This window comes from Mirounga angustirostris, unplaced genomic scaffold (genome assembly GCF_029215605.1).
Source record: "Mirounga angustirostris isolate CCGP_5_RB_7025 unplaced genomic scaffold, mMirAng1.0.hap1 SCAF_10, whole genome shotgun sequence".
In the NCBI taxonomy this organism is placed as follows: Eukaryota; Metazoa; Chordata; class Mammalia; order Carnivora; family Phocidae; genus Mirounga; species Mirounga angustirostris.
Window position 1 is genome coordinate 36,556,479 of NW_026991718.1, and position 25,309 is coordinate 36,581,787.

Consider the following 25,309-nt stretch of genomic DNA (forward strand, 5'->3'; position numbering starts at 1 on the left):
ACAAGCAATCTTAAAACACTGTTCACTATGGATAATTTCAAATGCACAAAAGTAGAATAGTATAACGATCCTCACATACTCAAATATAGCAAATTCCTTATTATCTTTAAATATCTAGTCAGGGTAAAAATTCCTCCAGTTGTCTCACATGGCTCATGACCTGAGCCAAAATCGAGTCAGGCTTAACCGACTAAGCCACCCAAGCGCCAGTCTCTTGCGACTTTTTATAAAACTCTACAGTCTCCTCCTCCTCCCCCCCACCACCCCACCCCAATCCCTTGCAGTTTATTTATTGAAGAAAATGGTTTGTTTCCCACAGCCTTGATTTTGCTAGCTGCATCCCTGAGGGGTCATTTAGTGTGATCTTCTGATCTCTTCCTTTCTTCTTGTTCCGGTTTTATTGACATATAACTGACATCCAGCACTGTGTTAAGTTTAAAGTGTGTAGCATTAATGACCTGACCTCCATTTATCGTGACATGACCGCCCCAAGTTTGGTTCACACCCATCCTCTCATGCAGACATGCAGTAAGAAAAGAAATGGTTTTTCCCTGGTGATGAGAACTCTGAGGATCTACTCTCCGAACAACTTCCCTGTTCACCAACCCAGCGTGTTAGTCAGAGTCCCCAAGCTGCACACCACGTCCCCAGTACTTACTTATCACTGGAAGTTTGGACCTTTTTGGTTTCTGAATTTCTTATAAACTGGTAACTAACTCCGGGGGCTTGATCAGATCCAAGGCAGATTTTTGTTTGTTTGGGCCGGACAGCGGCAAACACAGCTGCTGGGAAGCCCTCCTCATGCGGGCTTGTGCCCTGGGGAGCCTCACTGCTGTCCCCATGCGGACATCTCTCCAGCCTATTCCTCCAGAGGGACTGGCAGCAATTTCCCCAAGTTCTTGCCCTTTCAGAAAGTGGGTCACTGGACGCCGGTCTGGTTGGACACCAACTACCTGCCTCCCATCTTCTTTCCCTGAGTACGTTAAACATGCCTCCATATCTTCTGTTGCGGCTGATTCTGCTGTTGCCATCATCAGTATGTTGGTCTTCTTGTCGGGATGCCCAAAGGATTTTTTTTTTCTTTTTCTTTGAAATCTAATAATCTTATTAGGATCCGCTCCAGTCCCGGCTTACAGTGGGCCAGTTTTCGCAAGGGCGGGCCGCAGCTTTTCAACAGGAAGTCTCAGTTGCTGGAGCGCACTGCTGGCCCCGAGGAACTCTCGAGACTTTCCAGGACAAAGCCCAGTATTGAGGAGATCCTAAGGGGAGGAGGATCCAAATGGAGCCCAACGAAGAAAGTCGGTGCAAGTGAAAGAGATGGCCAGGGGAAAGCAGGAGAGGAGCACAAAAGGGGCAGAGCGGAGAGCTTCTGAACCACGCTAAAAACAGCCACGGATGGGCCAGGCAGACGGTCGGGAAGCTGGACCAGCCAACTAGGAAAACTTGTTTCCCCTAAATAGGAGGAACAGAAAAGGACTTTTGTCAAATCCCATGCAAACTATTATAAGAAAAAAAGAGAATAAAAAGTCCCTATGCACAATGAGGAAATGCCAGAAGGACATGGCCAGGAAACAGATGAAGACTATTACCTAATATTTCCAAACAAGCAGAAAGAAATTAGAAAAAGATAAAAACTATGAAAGGACAGCATAAATAAAAATTAGAAAGCCTCAGCAATGAGGTGATTGGAGAAATGGAAAATCTGAAATGAGATGACAGAACACAGGAAAGGATTCGAAATAAAAGGGAAGAAAAGCAGATTGTGCATGTAAAACATGCAGCTCAGCTCCAGGGAAATAGTAAGTGCTCACTGAACAGTAGATTAAAACAGAATTATCAGCCATGCTTTTGGTTCGGCAGCCTCTCCTCAGCCTCTGCCCCCTTTACAGCTCTGAAGTCACCCTGCCCTTAACTAAATGCCAGAGCCTGGGACAGATGTGAAGGTGATGACAACTGGACTTCAGTCAGGACACAGACGGGGCACCAGGACTGGGCGCTGGGCCATGGAATGCCTCTAGCCGTTCACCGAGATAAGCAAGTCTGTGGGGAACCTGTCTAGAAATGAAAATCCTGGGCAACAAGGTCCAGACGGGAGATGGAGCCCAGGGTCCTGGGGCACCTATGCATTTCTCTGTTGAGCCAGTGACACCCCCCACCCCCCCACCCAGGTGCAGCCCGGCCCAGTCCCTTCCACTGGAGGCCCAGAGGGGAGAGGCAATGGTGCCGCTCCCGCTGGGGCCAGACTGAAAGCTACTGGTGTTCACCCTCTGGCTCTCTGCCCAGCACGTCACGGCCTCGTGGTCTGCCCACTCTCCGACTCTGCTGGTGAGTGACGTCGGGGCAGACAACGGGCAGAAGCGGGAATTCCACGCTCTGTGGCATTTGGATACGGTGTCATTCCAGACACATTCCTGGAAACCGGTTGTCTGAGAACAGAACAGAACAACCAGGCTGAGGTCACTGAGAAGCTGAAAAGGCTCCTTCCCCAGGGATAAGCAGCCTTTGGACTGTTCTGGGTCCTTTCATGACTAACAGAAACCATCCAACAGTCTATATAACATCCCAGCGACGAGGAGGCAGAAGAGACGCCGAGGTCCCTGCCAACCCACCCACAGCAAGGCTGCTATTCTCATCAGGGGCAAAGCACCTTTCTTTCTCTGGATAGATACAGCAGGAAAGGATGGTCACATGCCAGCAAGGAGAGGCTTCCAGTTTCCTTTCCCGAGATGCTGTGGTCAAGTCAGTGAACTGACAGACTTCTCTCTTGGGTAGAAAGGGCCTGTGCTCTGTGCCTTAAGACTGAGCTTAAAAAAAAAAGACTGGGCTTAAGGATTCATAACAAGCAGATGTGGCCTGAGGGTTTAAAAAAAATTTTTTTTTCTAATTAGAAAATTTATTGTGGAAAAGTTCATCATTCTGTGGAAGAGTGCAAAAAAGTGTAAATAAAGAAAAATTGCCTGGAATCCTCCCACACAGAGAGAAACCTATTAAATTTTTAGGTTTTTTAAATATATAATTTAAATTTTTAAATATATAATTTTTAATTATATTAAATATATTTTTAAATATATAATCTCTTTCTATATATAGCTTTCCCACAGGACTGCTATGTATATGAGCAAGGAATATTTCCCTTTCCACCATTTAGGAAATGTCTGAGAATCAAAAGAAAGTCTTCTTTGGGTGCCCAGGAAATGAGCACAGGAGGGCTCCTGGGTGGGAATTTGGAGAGACTTCGTTTTCCCCTTCTCTGGAAACTGTGATGGACCATCTCTCCCTCTTAAAACTCCCCTGAATTGGGTTCTTATTCAAAAGGTGTTCTTCCTGGAGTGCCTGGATGGCTCAGTGAGTTCAGCGTCCAGCTCTTGATTTCAGCTCAGGTCATGATCTTAGATAGTAGGATCAAGCCCTACATTGGGCTCTGTGCTTGGCGTGGAGTCAACTTGGGGTTCTCCCTCTCTTTCTCCCTCTGCCCCTCCCCCTGCTTGTGCTATAAATAAATAAATAAAACCTTAAAAAAAAAAAGGTGTTCTTCCTCGGTGCCAGCTGCTAAGGGCAGAGTTGCAGGGGACAGTCTGGCTTGACTCAAAGGCAGGTGGGCCCATGGGGGAGCCCACCCTGTCAATTAGGGAACGGTGCCTCTGCTGGAGCATGGCTGGGTGACGGACCCAGCTCCTGTAGGCAGAGCTCCCCGTGAGAGCACGGTGTGTGCCCAAAGCCCCGTGGCTTGCCGAATGGTGGGTGGGCTGCAGCTCAGCGCCCTCAGCCCCCTCCCAGCTCCTGCGGCTTGGGGCAGTGGCGAGGGCAGAGTGGGCGAGGAGAAGCCGAAGTCGTCCTGCCGCGTAAAGGAAGGCTCATTTTAGAGTTCGAACTCGCCTATCTGTATTTGAAAATGCTTTCTTTTCCTAGACATCAGCGAATGCTCCAGCCAGCCTTGTCAGAATGGGGGGACCTGTGTAGAAGGCGTCACCCAGTACAAGTGCATCTGTCCTCCGGGGAGGACCGGCAGCCGCTGTCAGCACCAGGCCCAGACAGGTACGGGGCTGCCGAGGGGCTGGGTGAGGCGCCACCACAGGGAGAGGAGCCCCCTGGCCGTGGGTCACCAAATGCAGACGCGGCCGGAGCTCAGCTCCCCACCTGGACGGAGGGCTTTTCACCCTTGATCCCTCTGGTTATCTGGGATGGAATTTAGCTCTTTTGTGTTAACCAGCATTTTGATCCTTTTTATGGAAGAAAATGCGGGTAGAGGGACTGACCCGCAGTGTGAAAAGCTCCCCAGACTGGGAATTTGGCCCGAGAAGCTTCCTTGCTCCACCTTCACGTGGTCCGCATTTTCTCTGCGGATCAACAGAACGGCTCTTCCTTTCCAATGCCCCCATCGTACCCTGCCAAGTCAGTAGTTACTGATACAGACCAAAGTACCCTCAGAGCTGGGCAACGAGACATCTGACTGGTGGGGAGCTTATTTTTTTAAAACAGATTTTATTTTTATTATTTATTTGAGAGAGAGAAAGCATGAGCGGGCAGAGGGAGACGGAGAAACAGGTTCCCGCTGAGCAGGGAGCCCGATGCGGGGCTCGATCCTAGGACCCTGGGATCGTGACCTGAGCTGAAGGTAGACAGTTAACCGACTGAGCCACCCAGGCACCCCTGGTACTGAGCTTATTCTCCACATCTTGAGGCCCAGTATATCCCTAGCCAGAAGGTCTAGAGGGCACAAAGTGGCTGTTTTCACAGAGGGCAAGACAATCCAATAAGGAATCTATGAAGGTTCCCACACTATGCTGTAACCAACATTTCCTATATAAAAGAGTCAAATCCTAAAGATGTCCTCTTTCTTTGCCAGAAGTCCCTGGAGTGTCCTGCCTGGTTGTCTGGATTTCTATGTGGAATCTGGGTATGGGAAAGAGGAATTGGTGGTTAACAATAGTATCCAGAGAGTAGGAGCTTTGTCAGTACTTGATATTTTTGCATCAGACCCAGTCCAAGGCCAGTTTTCAATCCTGCCCCCAGAGATCTGCTGCTTAATTGTCTTGGTTCTATTCAGCTGAGTCAGCCTTGCTGGGAGCTTCCTCAGAACGCAGCTGCCCACCCCAGGAGCCAGCTCCTCTCCCCCCAGGGCTGCTCTCTGGGGAACCAGAGGCCAGAGGCAGGGCCTTCTCTCCTCCTTACAAACAGAAAGGAACAAGGAACAAGAAGTGGGCCCTCTTTCAACCCAAACGAGCTGGTACTGGACCCTGAATGTTCCAGTACCTGCAGCTGCTTCTCAGGTCCAGGGGGCACTTTATATATAAAGTATCCCCATGACAAGAATCTCCCCAGGGAGGGGGGAAGAGGGAGTGAGCAGGTGCATCTGAAGCCATCTGATGACCTCATGGTCTCCTTGAACAGCCCAGCAAAGGCCTGCCTTCTTGCTCACCTGGTCCCCCAGCCTGGAGCCTTCCTTCCCATCTGCTCTGCCTGTGTCTGCTCTGAGGGAGAGCCTCTCTCCAAATACTTTTTTTTTTAATTCATTCACCTTTTCTTTCCCCTATTATAGTAGAATATACATAACATAAAATTTACCATTTTAACCATTTTAAGTGTATGGGCCAGAGGCATTAAGTACATTTACACTGTTGTGCAACCATCCACCTCCACGTTTTCACCTTGCAAAACTGAAACTCTGCCCTTGAAACAGTACTTCTCCATTTCCTCCTCTCCCAGCCTCCCCCCACAACCATTCTGCTTTCCGCTCTACGAATCTGACTACCCTAAGAACCTCACCTCCATGCAGTCACACACTGTGTCTCCTTGGATGTCCTCTTATGCATCATTACTTTCACCACCGATGATCCTCTACCATCTCCCCTAACCATATGAGAACCCTAAATCTTTTGAAAATGCTCAAAAACTATTTTTTTTTCTGATTAGAAAATTGATGTTCCTGGTGTGCCTGGGTGGCTCAGTCCGTTACCCTTCTGACTTCAGCTCAGATCATGATCTTAGGGTCCTGGGTTCCAGCGGTGCATCCAGCTCCCGGCTCAGAGGGGAGTCGGTTTGTCCCTCTACCCCTCCCCCTGTTCATGCTCTGTCAAATAAATAAATAAAATCTTAAAAAAAAAAAGAAAAAAAATTGATGTTCCTGGTTTTAAAACAAAAAGCTCAGATAATTTAGAAAAGTATAAAATTACAACCACACGGGCATCGGTTAAGCGTTTACCTTCAGCTTAGCTCATGATCTCAGGATCCTGGGATTCAGCCCCGCAAGGGGCACCCTGCTCAGCGGGGAGCCAGCTTCTCCCTCTCCTCTACCCACCCCACCCCCAGTCGTGCTCTCTCTCTCAAATAAATAAAATCTTTTTTAAAAAAATTACAACAGGGCGCCTGGGTGGCTCAGTTGGTTAAGCGACTGCCTTCAGCTCAGGTCATGATCCTGGAGTCCCTGGATCGAGTCCCGCATCGGGCTCCCTGCTCGGCGGGGAGTCTGCTTCTCCCTCTGACCCTCCCCCCTCTCATGCGCTCTCTGTCTCTCTCATTCTGTCTCAAATAAATAAAATCTTTAAAAAAAAAAAAAATTACAACAAAAAAGACACCCCCCCCCCAAAAAAGGTAGTGTTTTACATTCCATAGGTTTAAACTCCAGGGATCACTGTTAGCATTTTGGTGTTTGTTAAGCCTTTTGACGCGGTCCTTCTGTGTGCTGTCGCAGGGTCCGCGGGTTCCCGCAAGGTGCCTTTCGGCCGCGCTCCCCGAGCCCTCCCTGGGCGGCCGCGGGTTTCTGCTCACTTACTCGTCTTTCCTTTCCCTACTCCAGAGTGAGCTCTGAGAAGGGGCCGCGGCCCCGTGCTGGTTCTCCTCCCGGGCCCTGCCCACGGTTGGGCGCGCGGCAGGGGCGCCAGGGCCCCGCCCTGAGGCTGTCTTCTCCCCGCAGCGGCCCCCGACGGCAGCGTGGCCGGCGACCCCGCCTTCAGCCGCGCGCCGCGCTGTGCGCAGGTGGAGCGGACGCAGCACTGCAGCTGCGAGGCGGGATTCCACCTGAGCGGCGTCGCCAGGGGCGACAGCGTCTGCCAGGGTAGGCCGGGGCTTTGTAGGGGGAGGGGGGAGCGGGGGGGTGCCTAGGAGAAGACAGGGCTCCCACCCGCCGCCCTCCTGCTGCGGGCGCACCAGCAAGGCCGGGGCGGGCGGGCAAAGTCTCAGAAAGCCCGGCCCACTTTGCGGTTTAGGTAAGTGTCGACCTAATGGCTGCTGAGACGTAGACATCAGAGGCGAGCATAAGAAATCAAGACTGTGGCGAGAGCAGCCAGGGGTGCCCAGGCTGGCCCCCATCTCAGAAGCCAGCCACAGTGCCATGCAAAACAGCACACCCATCTAGAAGAGCCTCGAGCCCCGCCCCCCCCCCCCATTCCAGCTGCAGTCTGGGGTGGGTGGCAGAGAGGAGCTCGAGTCCTTGTGCTGGTTAGGAAGGCCTCCTGCGCTGTGCAGGGCTCGGGGACTCAGTTCCCTGGTCCCCTCTCCACTTGGGTTTATGGACCCAGCCAACTTTAGCTAACCTCTCCTGATTACCAAAGTGCCTTTTGAGAACGACTCAAACCAATTGGGCCCAAACCGGACAATTGGCCAATTGGTGCGAACTGCCTCATTTTACAGCAGCTGAAATGAGTCTCTCTTGCTCCAACCCCAAAGATGAGGCCAGTTCAGGTGGGGCTGGGATCCAGGCAGTAGTCTGGGCTGCCCACCTGATCTGCCAGCCCCTGCAGGGTCCCCCCGTTAGTCTTCAGCCTTAGACAAAGGAACCCATCTAGGGTCTACCATGTAGAGCCCTCTCATCCCTCCCCTCAGCCTCCTGGGCCCTTGGCTGGGGAGGAAGGGGAGCATGCTTGCTCTCCTTCCGGGTGCTCTGCTGGGGATAGGGTTTGCCCCACCCCCACCCCAGGCCCAGCCACTTAGCCACAGTGGCCATCGCCTCCAGGAACTGAGGCACAGCCATCCTAGTTCATGGTTAGTGGCTGTCCACCACATGGCTCCTGGTCATACTGGGCACTTCTGTCCCCAGACGTGAACGAATGCGAGCTCTACGGGCAGGAGGGACGCCCCCGGCTCTGCATGCACACCTGTGTCAACACCCCAGGTTCCTACCGCTGTGCCTGCCCCAGCGGGTACCGGACGCTGGCTGATGGGAAGAGCTGTGAGGGTGAGTGATGCTGCTACAGAGGCAGGGAGCTGCAGGGCTCGTGACAGAGCCTGGCTGGTCCCAGACAGCAGCTCCAAGCCACTGGGGGAGAAGGAGCAGAGGAGAAGGCAGAGGGCTCCTCTGTGGGCTCAGGTAGAATGTGAGAGAAGATGTGGCTCCCTAGTGCCTTCCTAGTGGGGCTCTGCTGCAAGGGTCAGAGGAGTGGGTACCCTGGGACTGGAGAAGAAGATACCTCCATCCATCCATCCATCCATCTATCCATCCATCTCTCCAACCATCCATCCCTCCCTGCCCTCATCCCTCCCTTCCGCCATCCCTCCCTCCGTTCATCCATCCCTCTATCCATCCATCAATCCCTCCAACCAACCATCCATCCCTCCCCCCCTCCCCCCTCCCTCCATCCCAGAAGTATTCAAGAAGGCTCAGGTAGGACTGTGCGGATTGGGAAGGAACAGCCTCCAGCTGGGGGGAAGGCAGCAGCAGAGACTTCATACAAAGGAGAGTGAGGACATCTGCATTTGGGGTGGGGTGAGGCTGAGGAGAAAGGCTTTCTGGAAGACTTGACTCTTAAAGGGCCTGATAAATAGCCATTGAGGGGAAACTCCAGGCCCTTAGGCTGAGGAGGAGGCAGATCTCAGAGAAGCGTCGTGACCCGGGACCGGTCACACTCCTGTGCTTCTGGCACCTCTCTAACCTGTCTACCCTGCGGGAGGACGGGATTCCGGGGAGGGCAGCTCCCCAGCGGGGTTCTGCAGCACTTCCACAAGGTCTGGATTTCAAATAGTGAAGGATGACAGGGTTTCCCGTTTGAAAAATAAGTACGGGGTATTTAGGAAGCTCACCACATTCCAGCGCCTGTCTGGGTTTTTCATGTGGTTCTGTGACAGAAGGGACGTCGGGTGATCTTCACTCTCCCTGGGTGTCCCTTATTTCAGATGTCGATGAGTGTGTGAGCCCGCAACTCATGTGTCCCCAGGGGACCATGTGCATCAACACCGGGGGAGGCTTCCAGTGCGTCAGCCCGGAGTGCCCCGAGGGCAGCGGCAACGTGAGCTACGTGAAGACCTCTCCGTTGTGAGTATAGCCAGGGCACCCAGGCCGGGCGCCCACGTCCCTCACCCAGGCCTCCCAGGGGGGCTGGGCCAGATTCACAGGTGCTTAGGAGAAGATACAGTTAGATCCAAGGAAAGATGGAAGGCAGGGAGCTGGGAGTCTGGCTTCTCTGAGCTTCCATCTCCCTTTGGTGGTCGTATTTATTTATTTATTTATTTATTTATTTATTTATTTATTTATTTATTTATTTATTTATATTTTTAAAGATTTTATTTATTTATTTGAGAGAGAATGAGATAGAGAGAGAGCATGAGAGGGGGGAGGGTCAGAGGGAGAAGCAGACTCCCTGCCGAGCAGGGAGCCCGACGTGGGACTCGATCCAGGGACTCCAGGATCATGACCTGAGCCGAAGGCAGTCGCTTAACCAACTGAGCCACCCAGGCGCCCCCGGTGGTCGCATTTAATTCACTGCTTGCTGCTATGTGCAGTAGGAACCCAGTTTGCCCTGAGAGGAGTTAATGTTCCCAATGTTCCCCTGCTGACCTGGAGGATGATGGGATTATAGTCACGCTGGTGCAGCACTGTGGGGGTGGGGCGACACTGTGGAGGGAAGACCACCGTGGTGACGTTACCAGGAGGCAGGTACATATTACAGATTTGGGAGAGGATCATTTTGTCATGTTCACATGGCTAATAACTGGTCGGTTCCAGTCACGTGGCATGGCCCGTACACTTTGCATTATATTGATAGACTTTTCCACTGGTTTAGGAGGTTTGATTTCCGGTAACCTCAGCACCTAATGGTTTGTTGTTGTTGTTTTCAAAAGGTGGGAGACAGGCCTTTCAGGAGAATAACGACAACTATCACAAAGCACATGTACTTTCTTCTGAAAAAGAGATCACAAGCATCTTAGCATTGTCTTTAGAATGAATTAACTTCACAAGCTCATATACCTGAATTGCTTTTTTGGGCTATAGCAGAGTAGAAGCATCAAGAAAGTCAGTTGGCACTCAAGAGGGGCAGTTATTTACTGAGACCGAAGGCACCAGGATCTTCCTCCGAAGTCACTCAGTGAAGGGACTGTATGGCATAGCCTCTGGGGACATGCCTGATTATTAGCCAGATGCAATATTCAACCTACATAACTGTGATTATGTGAGTCATGAAATATGCTAAATTGTATCTGTGTGTCAGATAAGGTAGAGAAATATCAGAAGCACTTCCACAAGATCCTGATTCCAAATGGTTAAGAAAGACAGGGTTTCCTCTTTAAGAATAAACGTGGGGTGTTGCAAAGTTCACCTCGTGCTGAGCACCGCATTCCAGGGTCTCGCCAGCTACCTGCTGGGGTCCCACCATTACGGAGAGAGGTCCTGGCACGGGCAGAAGGGGCACCTGGTTTATCTTCCTGGCTTTATTTGTCTGTAAAAACTCTAGTAACAGCATGTATAAATGTACGTGTATGTGCGTACATATACAAACGGGTCAGGGGAGCACCTCTTCCCTGGCCACACCTGCCATCCGCCACCCTCACCTGCAGTTCTGAGCCTCTGTGCTGGGGGACTGGTGGCTGGGAAAGGGCACTCTGGAGGCCTCTGCAGGAAGGCAGGGGGGCAGACAAGCCAGGTCAGAGCAGTCCCTCGCGAGTCTCCCCAAGGCTGACTCCGTCCATTTTTGCCTCTCTGTTCCAGCCAGTGTGAGCGAAACCCCTGCCCCATGGACAGCCGACCCTGCCGCCACTTGCCCAAGACCATCTCCTTCCATTACCTTTCCCTGCCTTCCAACCTGAAGACGCCCATCACGCTCTTCCGCATGGCCACAGCCTCAGCCCCAGGCCGAACTGGACCCAACAGCCTGCGCTTTGGGATCGTGGGTGGCAACAGCCGGGGCCACTTTGTGATGCAGCGCTCCGACCGGCAGACAGGGGAGCTGATCCTCGTCCAGACCCTGGAGGGGCCTCAGACGCTAGAGGTGGATGTTGACATGTCAGAATACCTGGACCGCTCCTTCCAAGCCAACCACGTGTCCAAGGTCACCATCTTTGTGTCCCCTTATGACTTCTAAGGCAGCCGGGGGGTGGGGGGTCACTGTGGTGTGGAGATCTGGGCTCATTTAGCTTCCTCAGAGATCTGGCTGTGGGCCTTGACTGCGACAGTTCTCTCTCCCCAGCCTGCCTTGTCCTTGCCCACCTGCCCACCTGCCCGTGCCCCCAGGTTTCTAGGGCAATGCCGCACACTCTTCTGGGGAGTGGCAGAGAAGGGCAGCTACAGGACCCAGAATGTTGACATCATGTTGCTTTTTGGTTTTTTTTTTCCTGCTTTAAGCTCTTCCCGTAGATTATGCACTTTCTCAAGTCTTTACAGGGAAATGGGCAGTTTTTCAAAATGCTGACTGAATGGCATTGTGAGTGTGAACCAGCTGGGGAGGGAAAAGCTTATTGTCAGTCCTCTGTATGGTTATAGTCAAGCCTTGTTATGAAGCGGTTCTAGCATACTGAGAGCCAATCATGCCCTGCTTATGTGGCATAGAGAGTGGGTCTCCTGCCACAGCCCGGCACCGTGTTCTTGTCTGCATTCCCTTCTGTGACATGCCTGCCAGCCTTCTCATCAGAAAGCCACGGCAGGGCCTGGAACCCCCACGCAGATTCTTCTAGACCAAGGAACCAACATTAAAGCCTAAGTTCTGCCTGAATGAATTCCCCTTTGAGAAATCGTATCTCAGAACGTAACCTGGTCTTGAAACTGAAGAAATAAAGTCTGTTGCTCCTCCACGCCCACCTGGCCTGTACCTGCACATGAGTTAGCCCAGTGCCTTCTAGGAAGGGATACCTGGCTCTCTTCCAATCAAGGCTGGACCCACTGGGTTAAATGCACAAGAAAGAAACCATGGAGGTGACCTTGGGATTATGCCACCAATAGAAACTTGGCTTGGCCAAATGGGAGATTGGTAAGGCCACATCTGGCTGTGGCGAGCTTAAGAAAATGCTTGAATTTACATTGATTCCAGGGCCTCCTACTCCTGATGTAGGAGCTAAAGGACAGTGCCCTCCCGGTGACTGAAGAAGGCAAGCGCTGGCTGGGGCATGGGGTGGGGTGCTGGAGACCGTTCACGTTAAAACTTAAGAGCCAGCTGAACTGGGAGGAGACTTCAGTATCCAAATACATGCTAATTTAGGTGCGATTTCATCAGACATTTTACTTTTAAATTCCTTGTGTTTGCCTTGGTTTGAGGTGGGGCCAGAGGAAGTGTGTTGCCCGTTTAGTGATCAAGCCATATACCAAGATGGTTTCTAGGAAAAACCTATTCTTGTCTTATTTTGTCAAAGAGTGAGACACAGTCAAGAGCTGGTTTTGACATGTTTCTTCTCCCCTGGCTCAGCGGCAGTCTCTCCAACAGCAGAACGAGGGTCTGCAAATCTGTCTTAGTGGGTTGTTACAAGATTGTATTCAAACTATTAGCCACAGCCTTGCATTTTCAAATGGTGCTGTGACTCGGGTTAGAAACCTGCATGCCATCCAGTCCCCTGTGCAGAACGCCAGGGAGGGCAGTCCAAGGGCATGGCCATGACCCTGAAAGTACAGTGTCATAGCGATGCACTCCTCCTTCCTGCCGGGAGCAGGACTGGTTCCAAGGGGCAAGCCTCTCACCTCCCAGCAGGCAAGGAGTGACTTGGGGAGCTACAGAGTACGTGCCCCACCTAGACTGGTGTATGATGATGACTGGGATGCCACACAAGCCCAGCCTAAACCAGTGGTTTACATCACCAAGACCTCTCATCATCAAAGCTGCTTCCCATTTATGAAATCCCACATCCAGCCCCATCCCCGTAGCACCAGTATATGAATGCCTGGTGGCTTGGGACCCCCTCTTGTGGATGATACCTGGGCCCTTCCTTCCTGGGCAATACCTTATCTCTGCACTCTCTCCTAGCTAGGAGTTGCACCCCTTTCAGGTAAGAGAGCTTCCTATCATTGGTGGGGCCTTGTAAAACTTGTTACCATGCATAGTTGCAAACATGTACAGAAGTAGAACGGCATGGTGAACCCCACGTCCAAACCACCAGCTTCAACAATTAACACACAGCCAACCTTCCCCCACCTCTTCTCTCACCCCCCCCCCATGATGATTCTGAAGCAGATCCTGGACATCGTATCATCTCATCAGTAAATATTTCAACACAAGGACTTCTGAAAAAGCTTAACCTCCATACCAATCACACTTAAAAAATTAGCAATAATTCCTTAATACCTTCAACTATTCAGTCATTGTTCAAACTTCTGAGTGGCTCAGGAGTCTTTGTTTGAGTTAGGTCCATGCTCTGTAATTCATGGACATGCCTCTTGAGTCTCCTTCAAATGTGGCATCGGCTCTCAGCTGTTAGCACATGCTGGAATCACCTAGAGGCCTGTTAGAAGTCAGTACTGGGTGGTGTGTCCTGTAGAATTTCTCACAGCCTGCCTGGCTCTTCCCGGGTCCATCTCTGCAGTGTCTTTTCATATGTTCCTCTGTTCAATTTCTTATATATTAGTAGTTGTATCGAGAGAGTTAGAGTCTTCTGGTACTTCTGGTGGGAGCCATATGATCTCTAGTTGCCTCTCTTCTGATGGGGGCAGCCATTCATGATTATTGCTAGACCCATAACTTCTTTAGTGGTTGCAGATGATATTCCAGTGCTGTTGTTTCTTCTTTGTTTGTTAGCTGGCACACTTTATAAAGAGAAACTTACTTCTATCAGTTATTCTTTTGGTTACCCTGAGGATTGGTTTGTAGAGTATAAATTCTTGACTTTTTCCCCTTCCTCAGTTTCCAAGGTAGTTTTCTGGAATCTTTCCAAGCTGTCCAGTAAGACCTGTTTTCTTTTCTTTGAGTACATAATGAACTCATGATTTAAACATATTTCATGTGTGTTTCAGTGCCTTGCAGTTGTTATCTTTTACTGTTACTCAGATTAACCTATCTTTGGCTCTTGGGAACTGCGTTAAGTTGGCTGATTCCTTTTGACATGACCCTAGTGGCCTTTGATATTTCGTAGTTATCTTGTATGACAAGATGTTTCAAGCTCATCTTGTGTATTTTATGACCCAGCCCTGAAGTTACCCAGTGATTCCCGAGGATCCCTGTTCCTCTTAGTGGAGAATAATAATTAGAGACCAAAATCTGGGTGCTAAGAGTGCTCATTGGTAGTGGTTTGGTCACTGTTTCTTGGTGTTAGTGGACAGAACTAGGAAATATGTACTATGAGTTTTGGGGTGTTTTTTTTAACTACATGAGTTTATAATGGTACTTCCAATTCAACTCAGGACTACAGGGTTTTAAATGTAACCTTACTGATTTTACATCTGCTCTTTTACTCGTTCCAAAAACCTCTTTCTCAAGATCACCAAAATAATTACATACTGTTTTCAATCCTGAGAATAACCATGCCCAAACTATCATAAAATATAATTACTGAAAACAGTTAAAATTTTCTTTTGCAATTCTTTTTGTCCTTATGGTTTTTGCCATTAGGGATGTTCAGTCAAATTACCATTTTAAAATAAACTTGGAATAGTGGTTATGTTCCAAACTTGAATCAGGGTTATGGTTATTCACTTTATTTTGCTTAAATTTTTGGAGATTGCTTTTTTCATTTCAATTTTTTTATAATTACGTAAACTATGTACATGGCTCCAAAGTCAACTCCACGAAACGAGCTCCATTCAGAGAAATCTGTATTCTGACCCAGTCCCCTCCACCTGTTTCCTCCTTCTGCCTTAGATAAATTTTTTTCCATTTCACCCTTCCATTAAATATATGTGTGTGTATATATATATACATATATATATATGTGTGTGTATATATATATATACACACTTTCCTTGGTCTTGCTTTTTTTTCCTGTAACAATGTATTGAATATCATTTCATAGAACCGGATAGAATGTTTTCCTATTAAATACTCCATTATGAGGTCATACATACCATTGTTTATTCAACCAGTCACCCCTGATTGACATTTGGGTTGTTTCCAATCCTTTGCTATTAAAAGTATTGCAGCAATATGCATTTGTCTTTTTGTATTTTCGCCTTTGTCTCTCGGAGGTCAATTTTTTCCTCCTTAAGGCTTACACTGCTTTCTATCTGCAACAGTGTATGGGAGTTCCTACTCCTGAATCAAAGAAGGCCCCAGTGGTGTCCCTAGTTCTCACATCTGTGCACCCACCAGACCCTCCTTTGGAAAGACAGAGAGGCCTGAATGTAGGGTTGTTCCACAACTAGCCCCCCTGCCTGTCCTGGACTCCTAGCTGTCAACAGCTACCAGGAAGAGATGAGAGACCAGCCAAGCGGATCACTGACTCATGAGAGATGGAAAGTTAGCTAAGTTTTTGGATAACTTTTAAAAGTCGTATTTTTTTAAATGTAGATCTCCAACACTAGCAAACAAAAAGGAAAATAAGCCTAGGACAAAATATCACTGCAGAGTCACAGGAAACTTGATGGGTTTACTGGGAATCTAGGGTGTGCCCCACGGACAGACATGAAGAAGCCAGACCAGGGCGCCTGGGTGGCTCAGTTGGTTAAGTGACTGCCTTCGGCTCAGGTCATGATCCTGGAGTCCCTGGATCGAGTCCCGCATCAGGCTCCCTGCTCAGCGGGGAGTCTGCTTCTCCCTCTGACCCTCCCCCCTCTCATGTGCTCTCTCTCATTCTCTCTCTCTCAAATAAATAAATAAGATCTTTAAGAAAAAAAAAAAAAGACCAGAATGGGTCACTTGCCACCAGCCACTGCCTCAGCTTTTACCACGCTCACCCTCCAGGGCTGAAAGGTGAACCGTCGTGACTTTTATCTCATACATGTGAAAATCTCTGGGTGTTTATAAGCTGCATAAATATTCCTGAATGTCTACTCTGTTGTAGGCACTGTTTTAGTTGCCTAGGACACAATAGTTGATAAGATTGATGGAGATCCTGACCTTTTGGAGCTTATGTGTCAGCAAGTGAGAGGATAATACACACGAAAACAAGAAAATACGTAATCTCAAAAAGGGGTGAGTGCTATGAAAATAAAAGCAGCCTGAGAGGGGGTCAGCGTAGAGGAAATGCACACACAAATCCACACAGGTCACCGAGGGAGCCGGGATGTTGCAAACACTGTAATCGTGTATGGTAACAGTGAGGTCCCACCTCTCCATGTTTGTAATGATGACCTGGCATCTCGAGTGTTCGAATGAAGGAGTGATGTAAAGCAAGGCCTAGGATGACCACATTGGCTTATGGGCACAAAGGACAGGCATCTACACAGAGAGAGAACAATGATGCTGACATGGAATGAGAGGAAACAAGAGACCATGGGGACTTGCAGAGGGAGCCTAATTTTGTGTTCTGGTTATTACTGCTGTATGAAATATCCCATTATAGTATATGCTCATGGATTCTGCGGGTCAGGAATTCAGACAGAGCATAGGGGGATGGTCTGTATTTGCTCCGCAATGTCTGTACCTCCCTCTGCTAGGAAGACTCCAGGGCCAGGGCTGGAGTGACCCGAGGGTCATTCACTCCCTGGCATGTCTGACCTAGACCGGGAAACATGAAGATGAGGACTGATGACCAGAACAGCCATCCTTGGGCTCATGTGGCTCAGCTTTCTCAGAACGTGGTAGCTTTAGGATAATCAGACTTCTGACACGGTGGCTCAGGATTCCTGGGGTGCGTGTTCCAGAAAACGAGGTTTGCACGGCTTTTGTGACCCAGCCTCGGAAGTCACATGGGGTCACCTCTGCCACACCGTTGGTTGAAGTAGTCACAGGCAGCCCCTGAGTCAAGGGAAGTGGACATGGACCAATGAGTTCTCATGGAGTCAACTTGAGCTGAATTGAGAAGTGTTAAAGGATTTTAGGGCCATGTTTTAAAACTGCCATTTCTAGTTTTCTGTTTTGGGTTCTGGTGCCTCATGAAATCTGGCTTCCAGCCTGTGGGTTTTATCCAATAGCCCTGTGTCCTTTCCATCCTCCTTTGCTCAACCTCTTTTGGGTGTCCTTTTCAAACAGGTGATCCCTGCCTAAGACAGGACTTACACTTACATTGGGAGATAAGATCTTCACTTCTATCAGAAGGGGGTAACTTTGACGATTGTAGAAAGAGTTAAAGTCCAATGTGCATGGTGCTGCAAGCTCTCCAAGGGCAGAGGTGGAGGGAGGGAGACCACTAGAAGGGCCAGGACCAGCTGGTGGAGAAGGAGGCCCTTAAAATGGTTCTTGGTAGAGGAACTCCAGTGGGAAATGCAGGCCACAGCCTGCCATACTCACTCTCACAAGGAGGATCCCCGACAAAATCCAGTGCTGGCAAAGCCATGGAAATGTCTGCTAACTTACAAACGAGAGTGTATGACTTGGTGAAAAGCGAGTTTGGGCTAGAAGAATTTTCTGAATCTGACCACCTTCAAATGAAAAATTAGATTTTAGCAATCTAGTTCTTTATCTCCAGGAAGCTCTTTAGATACACTTTTTAGGGGGAAAACTCTGTGGCATGTCTACCTTGCTTACGCCAGGGTTCACAACAGGCACACAGGGACCCTGGTACAATGGCTCGCCTCCCTCCCCTTTCTAGTTGGCTGAGTTGTCAGACATGTTTCTGAAGACAAAGATCTCTGCTTCTTGGACGCATCCGTCCTTCCCACCCAGGGCACCAAGTGCCATCCCAGGAAGAGTTTGTCCCTGGCCCCTCGCCCAATCCTCCCTCTGGTGAGTAAGGTTCAGGTACAGGTTCCTTCATTCCCGCCTTTGACCAGTAGGGGGTGGCAGACTTGGTTGCGGACCAGGTCTTGAATGCTGGCGATGAGAACACCGCCCTCTGGGGGCTCTTTCTCACTCCAGTGCTGGGTTTAGGTGGTTTGGAGTCTGCCCACAGGACAGATGCATCTCTGTGGTTATGTGGCCATGTGGAAATTCAACACACTCCAATTTCAATCATAATCGCGATGTCTCCCCAGAGGCAGCTGGATCTTAGAATGTGACCCCAAATCCCGAAAGTCCTGAGTGGTCTGGCCCCTGCCGACCTCCTGGACCACTGCTCATGATGCTCCTAAACGCACTGGCGTCCTCTCTGCCCCTGACTCTGCCAAGCTCATTCCTGCCTGGGGGCTTTTGGACTTGCTGCTTCCTCCCTGCCGTGCTCCTGGCTCAGCCTTCCACTTGGTGTAGCTCAAACCTCCCCTCCTCAGAGAGGCCGTCCCAGCCACCCTTGCCAACGCTGCTCACCCTCTGCAGTCCCCCTTGATTGCCTTACTCTGCTGCATTTGCTTTCAAAGCATTTTCCACTATCTGAAATCATTGTATTTGTTACCTGTTTTTTTTTTTTCTGTCTCTCCCCATAGCACAGACAATGTTGGCTGCCCAACCAGTATCCATTTTCCTTTTCCACCTTCCGAAAAGAAGCCTGTTTGTTCAGACCACCTTCCCTCGTTGTTGTGGGCTGAACTCTGTCCCCACCCCCCTCCAAAATTCCTAACAACAAAAGGAAGTCCTAATCCCTAGTACCTCAGAATGTGACTGTATTTGGAGACAGGGTCTTTAAAGAGGTAATTCAGTTAAAATGAGGTCATTAGGGGCGCCTGGTTAGCTCAGTTAGTTAAACGTCCACCTTCGGCTTAGGTCATGATCCCAGGGTCCTAGGATCAAATCCCACATCAGGCTCCCTGCTTCTCCCTCTCCCTCTGCCCCACCCCTGCTCCTACGCTTGTGTGCTCTCTCACAAAAATAAATAAATCTTTTTTAAAAAATAAAAAGAGATTAGGAAAGAGCTACACACAGAGGGAAGACCATATGAGGACAGAGGGAGGAGAAGACAGACATCCATAAGTCAAGGAGCGAGGGCTCAAAAGAAATCAACCTTGCTGACACCTTGACCTCAGACTTCTAGTCCCCAGAATTGTGAGGAAATCGTTTTGTTGTTACATCACCCGGTCTTCAGGAGTCTGTTATGGCAGCCCTGGCCAACAAATACACTCCTTATTCCAGCCTGTCTTAGGGGAAGGGGACCACTGTACCTCCCACCTTCCAGGCCCCAAGGCAACATAGTGCGTCATCCTCGGCTGATGAATGTCAGAGACCCAGACTGGAGCCAGCCCTGCAGGGCATTGCCCGGGTGAGTGCTATATATCCAGGAATTGTCCCAGGCAGAGAGAAGGGAAGGGCTTTCTTACAATATGGTTAGAAAGGTCTCTTCTCCACTGAATGGGAGGAAATATGTCATCACAGTTCTGCTGGAAGCCTTTTTTTTTTTTTTTTTTTTTTTGACAACAAGAGAAGAGAGTAGAAGGGAAAAGCTTCCTGGCTAAAAGCAGAGCCAAGGGAAATGGAGCTGGGGTCCCGGTTAAATACACCTGAACCTTTCCCACCTCTGGACTTCCTGTTATATGAGATACTGTGGTTGTGGTGTCAGTGGGCTGGAGATGGGAGTCCTTGTTGTTTGTAGCCCAATACAGCCTGGATCTAACCAGCCTGACTCCCAGCTCGAGAGCAGGCATCTCGTCTGCACACCCACTGATGTGGCCCCAGCATCTGCCTGCTCACAGAAGATGCTCAATACTTGTCCATCAACTGACGACCGAAGAACCTGAAATCATGAGGTCCTGTGTGAATATAGTAAGAGGGACCACCCATCGCTGCCATAAACAACCTGGCTTTAATTCAGCTTGTGAAGAGCAGGGCCCTGAGACAATAGCTTGGGAAGGGAATATTAGAGGAATAGGAAGAAAAACAGGAGTGAGGGCCTCCTGTAGATGGAAATTCTTAATGGGAAACCTGTGAACAAGGTGATGGACAAGCCACAAAATAGAGAAATGGCGTTCCTGGCAGACACTGAATTTGGTGAGATCTTTCCTATTCTCCCACCTCTAGGACCACGGTAGGCCTGCACTTCTGTCCCCCGTGGTTGGGGGTGGGACCAGTCCTGGCTAAGAGGTGGTGCACATCTCTTCAGGGCCAAGGACTGGGCTGTACCAGTGGAACCCCCAAGTCCTCCAGCATGGCGGCTGGCCCCACTCAGGTGGAGGCTGTCCTTTCAGCTCAGGTGCTTGAGTGATGCAGTGAACTGCTGACCCCCAACATGAACAGCATGCGCGTCATATTGTCCTTGTAGTTTTAAGCCGTGGAGATTTTAGGATTGTTTGTTACCCCAGCATAACTAGCCTGACTGGTTCAGCACAGAAAGGGGAAAAAAATAAATGAGAAAGAATCCCTCCATCGCTGATGATGAGATTATGCTTTAGATGGAGGAAAGGAATAAATTCAACTCCTTCTACCTGCTTTACAACAAACAAATAGATGGGCACATGACTGATACCTTAAATTGCAAAACTGGGCTAGAATTGTAGGTCTCAAAGGTTGAGGTGGGCTTCCCAGCACCATGGAAGAGTATTAGGAGGTCAGAAAAGCCAAACCGCAGCTCTACCCCAACCTCTTGCCTTCGAGCAGAGCAGGCTTTGCGTTGTTGGTTGAATTGTGTCCTCCTGAAAAGATCTGTTCAATCCTAACACCTGGTACCTGTGCATGTGACCTTGCTTGTAAACAGGGTTTTCACAGATGCAAGCAGTTAAATGAAAATGATGGTGGGCCTTAAGCCAATGATTAGTATCCTTATAAGAAGAGAAAACAGAGCCATAGACACAAATACAGGGAGAGAAGACAGAGGCAGAGGTTCGATTTACACAGTCACAGCTAAGAAATGCCAAGGAGTGGCGCCTGGGTGGCTTAGTCAGTTAAGTGGCTGCCTTTGGCTCAGGTCATGGTCCTGGGGTCCTGGAGTCGGGCTCCCTGCTGGGCAGGGAAGTCTGCCTCTCCCTCTCTATCTGCCTCTATCTCTCCCCCTACTCATGCTCTCTCTCGCTCTCTCTCAAATAAAATAAATAAAATGCCAAGGATTGCCAGTTACCACCAGAAGCTAGGAAGAGGCAAGGCAAGGTCATGCCTTAGAGCCTTCAGAGGGCGTGTGGCCCTGCCCACACCTTGATTTCAGACTTGTAGCTTCCAGAACTGTGAAAGAATACATTTCTGTTGTTTTAAGGCCCCCAGTTTGTGGTGCTCTGTTACAGCATCCCTAGGGAACAAATATACCTTGGATCCCAGATCTGCCTTCCAGAACAGCTGCTGAGGGTCAACCATCTCACCTGCTGGGGGAGAGGTTATCCCCAACCCGGGGAATCCCGGGCAACGTGGACAGCCACTACCCGCCAAGCACATACTTCTCTTCAGAAGACATCCACATCCTGGCCCAGCCCTCCGTGTCTTTGTCAGTGATCTTGGCTCGCTGCAGAGTGACAAAGATGATCACTTTATTAGTGCAGCTGCTGCTGAAGTCCCAGAAGAAGGCCATTTGCAAGAAGTACAAAGTCACATTGGGGACATTCCGGAGGCTGATTTTCCAACATTGTGTCCTTTTTTTTCGAAAAGAGAAATTGGCCCCTGTTATAACTAGTAATGATATAATTCTACTTCTTCCCGCAGTACCAGCCGAAACAAAGGGCTCAATCAGCATATTTCATAAAGACAGTCATTGACTCCAGGGATAAGGAAGGAATTTGGACTCTTAATCCTAACCCTGGATTAGCCTAGAGGACTGGAAACAAAATCAAAGCCATTCTCCCCTCGGGGTCTGCCCCTCCCCCCTCCCCAGCAGGATTCCCACAGCAGAAGGGGTGCGGCTCTTACTCAACCAGCACAGCTGTGGGAGCCCCCTCCCTCTGGGGCTTGCCCGTGAACGAGCACTCCTGCGAGAGTCTCTGCTTTCATTAACCTCAAGTGACATTAGAGAGCAAGGGGAGGACTTGATTACAGTCAACTTGTGCCCTGAGACCCAGAACGCACAGCCTGCATTTCCTTTTCCTCTTTTTTTTTTTTTTAAAGATTTTATTTATTCAGAGAGAGAGAGCACAGGAAGAGGGAGAGAGAGAATCTCAAGCAGACTCCCCGCTGAGCGCGGAGCCCAATGCGGGGCTCAATCCCAGGACCCTGAGATCAGGCCCTGAGCCGAAATCAAGAGTTGGCTGCTTAACCGACTGAGCCACCCAGGCGCCCCCCTTTTCCTCTTATACAAACAGAAGATACGATTTATAATCTAGATCAAACGTGAGGCAAAACACACACGGATGGGAATTCCACAGAAACTCCTCCGAGGCCAGGCTGGGCCCTCCTGCACACAGCTGGCGGGGGACGCAGTGGCCAGGAGGCCACTGCCTAGCATTCCCCTTTCATAGCGTTTGCCACACTCTCCCCTTGATAGAGAGTGAAGGAGTGCTCTGCTAGCAGCCAAGCTGTGCTTCAGAACCAGGGAACCGAAACAGAAGCCACGACTTGACAAAAGGCGGCGCTCTAGGCCTCACACACCCCACAAACTGCATCCCTGCAGGGCCTGCATGTCGCAAAGTGTCCCCGTGTAAACCCCTAACTCTTGCTCACTCACAGACGAGACTGCCGACTCTGCCAGCAGGTCTCTAGATGACAAAATCTGACCCATCCCTGCCAAGACCATCCCATGACTCACTCTAGTCTCAAGAACTCGCATTACCTTTCCCGAACTCCCTCCTGTTGAGATGGCCCCCAGCCCCTGAAATGCAACCTCTCCCTCGCTACAGCAAATAATAAACCTGTCGTTGTTGACTCTAAGTGGGTCCCGGGGGGGTCTCTGACTGATGGGCATCAACTCCCAACTCGAGCAACCAGTGGTCTCTACCATGGTCTCTGGATCCACCAGCATGTGGAGCTCAACTCTGAGTGTGTACTAGGTGGTTGGGGACAAGTCCTGAGTCTGGACATGAGAAGGCAGGCTGGGTGGCTCAAGAGGAACTGCAAAGCCTCGAAGGCCCCTCACATGTGCACGTGAATGTCACATACAGATCTTCCTTGAATTATGATGGGGTCATGTCCCTAAAGCCCATTATAAGTTGGAAATATCGTGAGTTGAAAATGCACCTAATACACCTAACCTACAGAACGTTCACAGCTTAGCCCAGCCTCCCTTATATGTACCCAGGACAGTTCGGCCCCTGCTCGCATGCTCTCTCTAAAAAAGAAATTTTGGTAATGATTTAATGAAGACCGAGAGAGGGTCTTCTACGTGCCTGATCCTTGCAGGGAATACAGCCTTGAACAAGACAGAGACATTGAATGCCCCTCTGTTGCTTCCGGAGTATCAGGGAGGACCATTTAAGACAAGGAGTGCATGGACCGCTGAGCCCAGCAGAGGGTCGGGGATGAAGGGCGCCATGCCTGGCGTTCACTAAAGCTGTCCCCTGACGACAGAGATGTGGGCCGGGCCTCAGAGGAAAGCTGGCCAAGAGGAGAATGACACATGCAGGCATGACTGAGGTCCTAAACCCCTATTTTCCAGTCCTGCGATTGGACCTGGGGGCGGAAAAAGGCCTGCTGTTCGGAGGTGGGCCCAGGAGGCCCGTGTTACAATCCTTTATGCAGCTCCCACACCATGCGCGGTACAGCTACGGTATTCCCGCTCAGATTTAACAAAACAAAGGCCATGGGCACCAGGAGTGTCTCCTCTTTGGTTCCAGGGCGCCCTCTTCTCTGTCTTGCCTTGTGGAACCCAGAGGGGTGGGGAGGCCCTGCTTATCCCATTTAAAAAGTCAGGGTGATTCTTTTCTCTCTTTTTTTCCCCTTAGTACTGATTTAGCTAGAGGCGCATCCCAAAGAACACAGCCCGGCAGCTTGGCAGGCTGAGTGGCAGGGGCCAAGGGAGGCTGGGCAGGTTTCTGTTTCCTGAGGGGCCGCGCACATCATCTCCCCAGCTTGGGGAGAACATAGAACCCTTCACAGCTGCACAAGGACAGTCTTTCAGCCTCTGAGACAAACAGGAATTCACGGGGACCAGGTTTTCCCTCTTCATGGACTGAAATGACTGTTTAATGTGCATTTGGCTGAAATAAGGAGCATTTCTGTTGATTCCGGGTTCACCTAACAGAGTTCAGCTACGCGAGGAAGTTTAAATTGGCTTGCAATCCGCGGGCATACAGAAAGCTGCAAAGAGCTGGTGTGTCAGCAGATATGGGGATGAATCACAAATTTGTTCAGGAAGTCCAAGATTAAAGTCTAGTTTATATTATTATGTAACAAATATACCTGCCAAGCAACACATGCAGGCAAACAAATTTGAAGTATTTTTGCATAGGACACAGCTGGGATATAAAACTTGTATTTATCTAAGACTTATGTGAATTGGTAAATAAGACCACTTCTGTGGAACTCCAAAAAAGGTAGTTAAAAATTTGGAACAGGAATGAAGGTCCTAAATGCTCAGGAACAAGGAGCATCCTGCCAGAGAGAGGAGTCCCTGGATGGCAAGGCAGGAAAGGGGGAATTCTGAAATAAAAGGACTAGAAGCTGGCACACGTTCAGTCTTCATACCAGTCACAAATAAGTATCTCTAAAGTGCAGACAGGAGGGGGGGAAAGAAGGTATTATGATGTCAAACAATACTCAAAAGTGAACCAGGATTTCTACTTCCGGAACGGCAGACTAAGGATCTCTGAAAATCCACCACTCCATAAAAGGCATGCGAGAAATGGCAAAAACAGTCAAAACCAATTTTTTCAGAATTCTGGAAATTAAAGGCTTACAAGAGAATTTACTCAAGAAAAACAGCTGAATCTTGGTAAAATGCCTTGCGGCAATGACTTGCCCTGATCTCATTCTGCTCTCCCCAGCCCCACAACTACAGTAACTGTGAAAACCAGAACCCTAACCCTAGTGGTCCCCAAAGTGGGTAGGGCAGATGTGGAGCGCCTCAGAAGCCCCATTCCCCTCAGATTTTCACTTTTTGATCTGTGTTCTCAGGGCCCGTCTTCATCTAACCAGACTCAATAGCAGTAGGCATAGCCAGCACCTACATCTTGAATTAGAAATACTATTCTCAATTAGAAGGAATCTGAGCTCCTTAGAGAAATGGCTGATTTGAGGGCTGGGGTGGGAATATACGAAATGAGCCCGAACACCTGTTCCAAATTCATTCACGTGGTTGGCAGATTTCAGTAACTTGTGGTTTTAAGACTGAGTTCTCACTTTTCCGCATCATTCAAGGGTTGTTCTCGGCTCTAGAC

The 25,309-nt window shown here is 49.6% G+C and overlaps 1 protein-coding gene across 3 annotated transcripts in view; it reads left to right on the forward strand.

The window, feature by feature from the left end:
- The window catches only part of FBLN7 (fibulin 7), a 48,863-nt gene extending 33,596 nt beyond the window's left edge, over window positions 1-15,267 (forward strand). For 2 of the 3 annotated variants that reach the window (XM_045884551.3, XM_064572209.1), the window contains 5 exons: window positions 3,910-4,035; window positions 6,914-7,054; window positions 8,036-8,173; window positions 9,109-9,247; window positions 10,919-15,267. In XM_045884551.3, coding sequence (XP_045740507.1) covers window positions 3,910-4,035; window positions 6,914-7,054; window positions 8,036-8,173; window positions 9,109-9,247; window positions 10,919-11,291 — 917 coding nt within the window. In that variant the 3' untranslated portion in view covers window positions 11,292-15,267. The remainder of the gene's footprint in view (window positions 1-3,909; window positions 4,036-6,913; window positions 7,055-8,035; window positions 8,174-9,108; window positions 9,248-10,918) is intronic. The other variant, XM_064572208.1, reaches the window with a different exon arrangement.
- The last annotated feature ends 10,042 nt before the right edge of the window (window positions 15,268-25,309 follow it).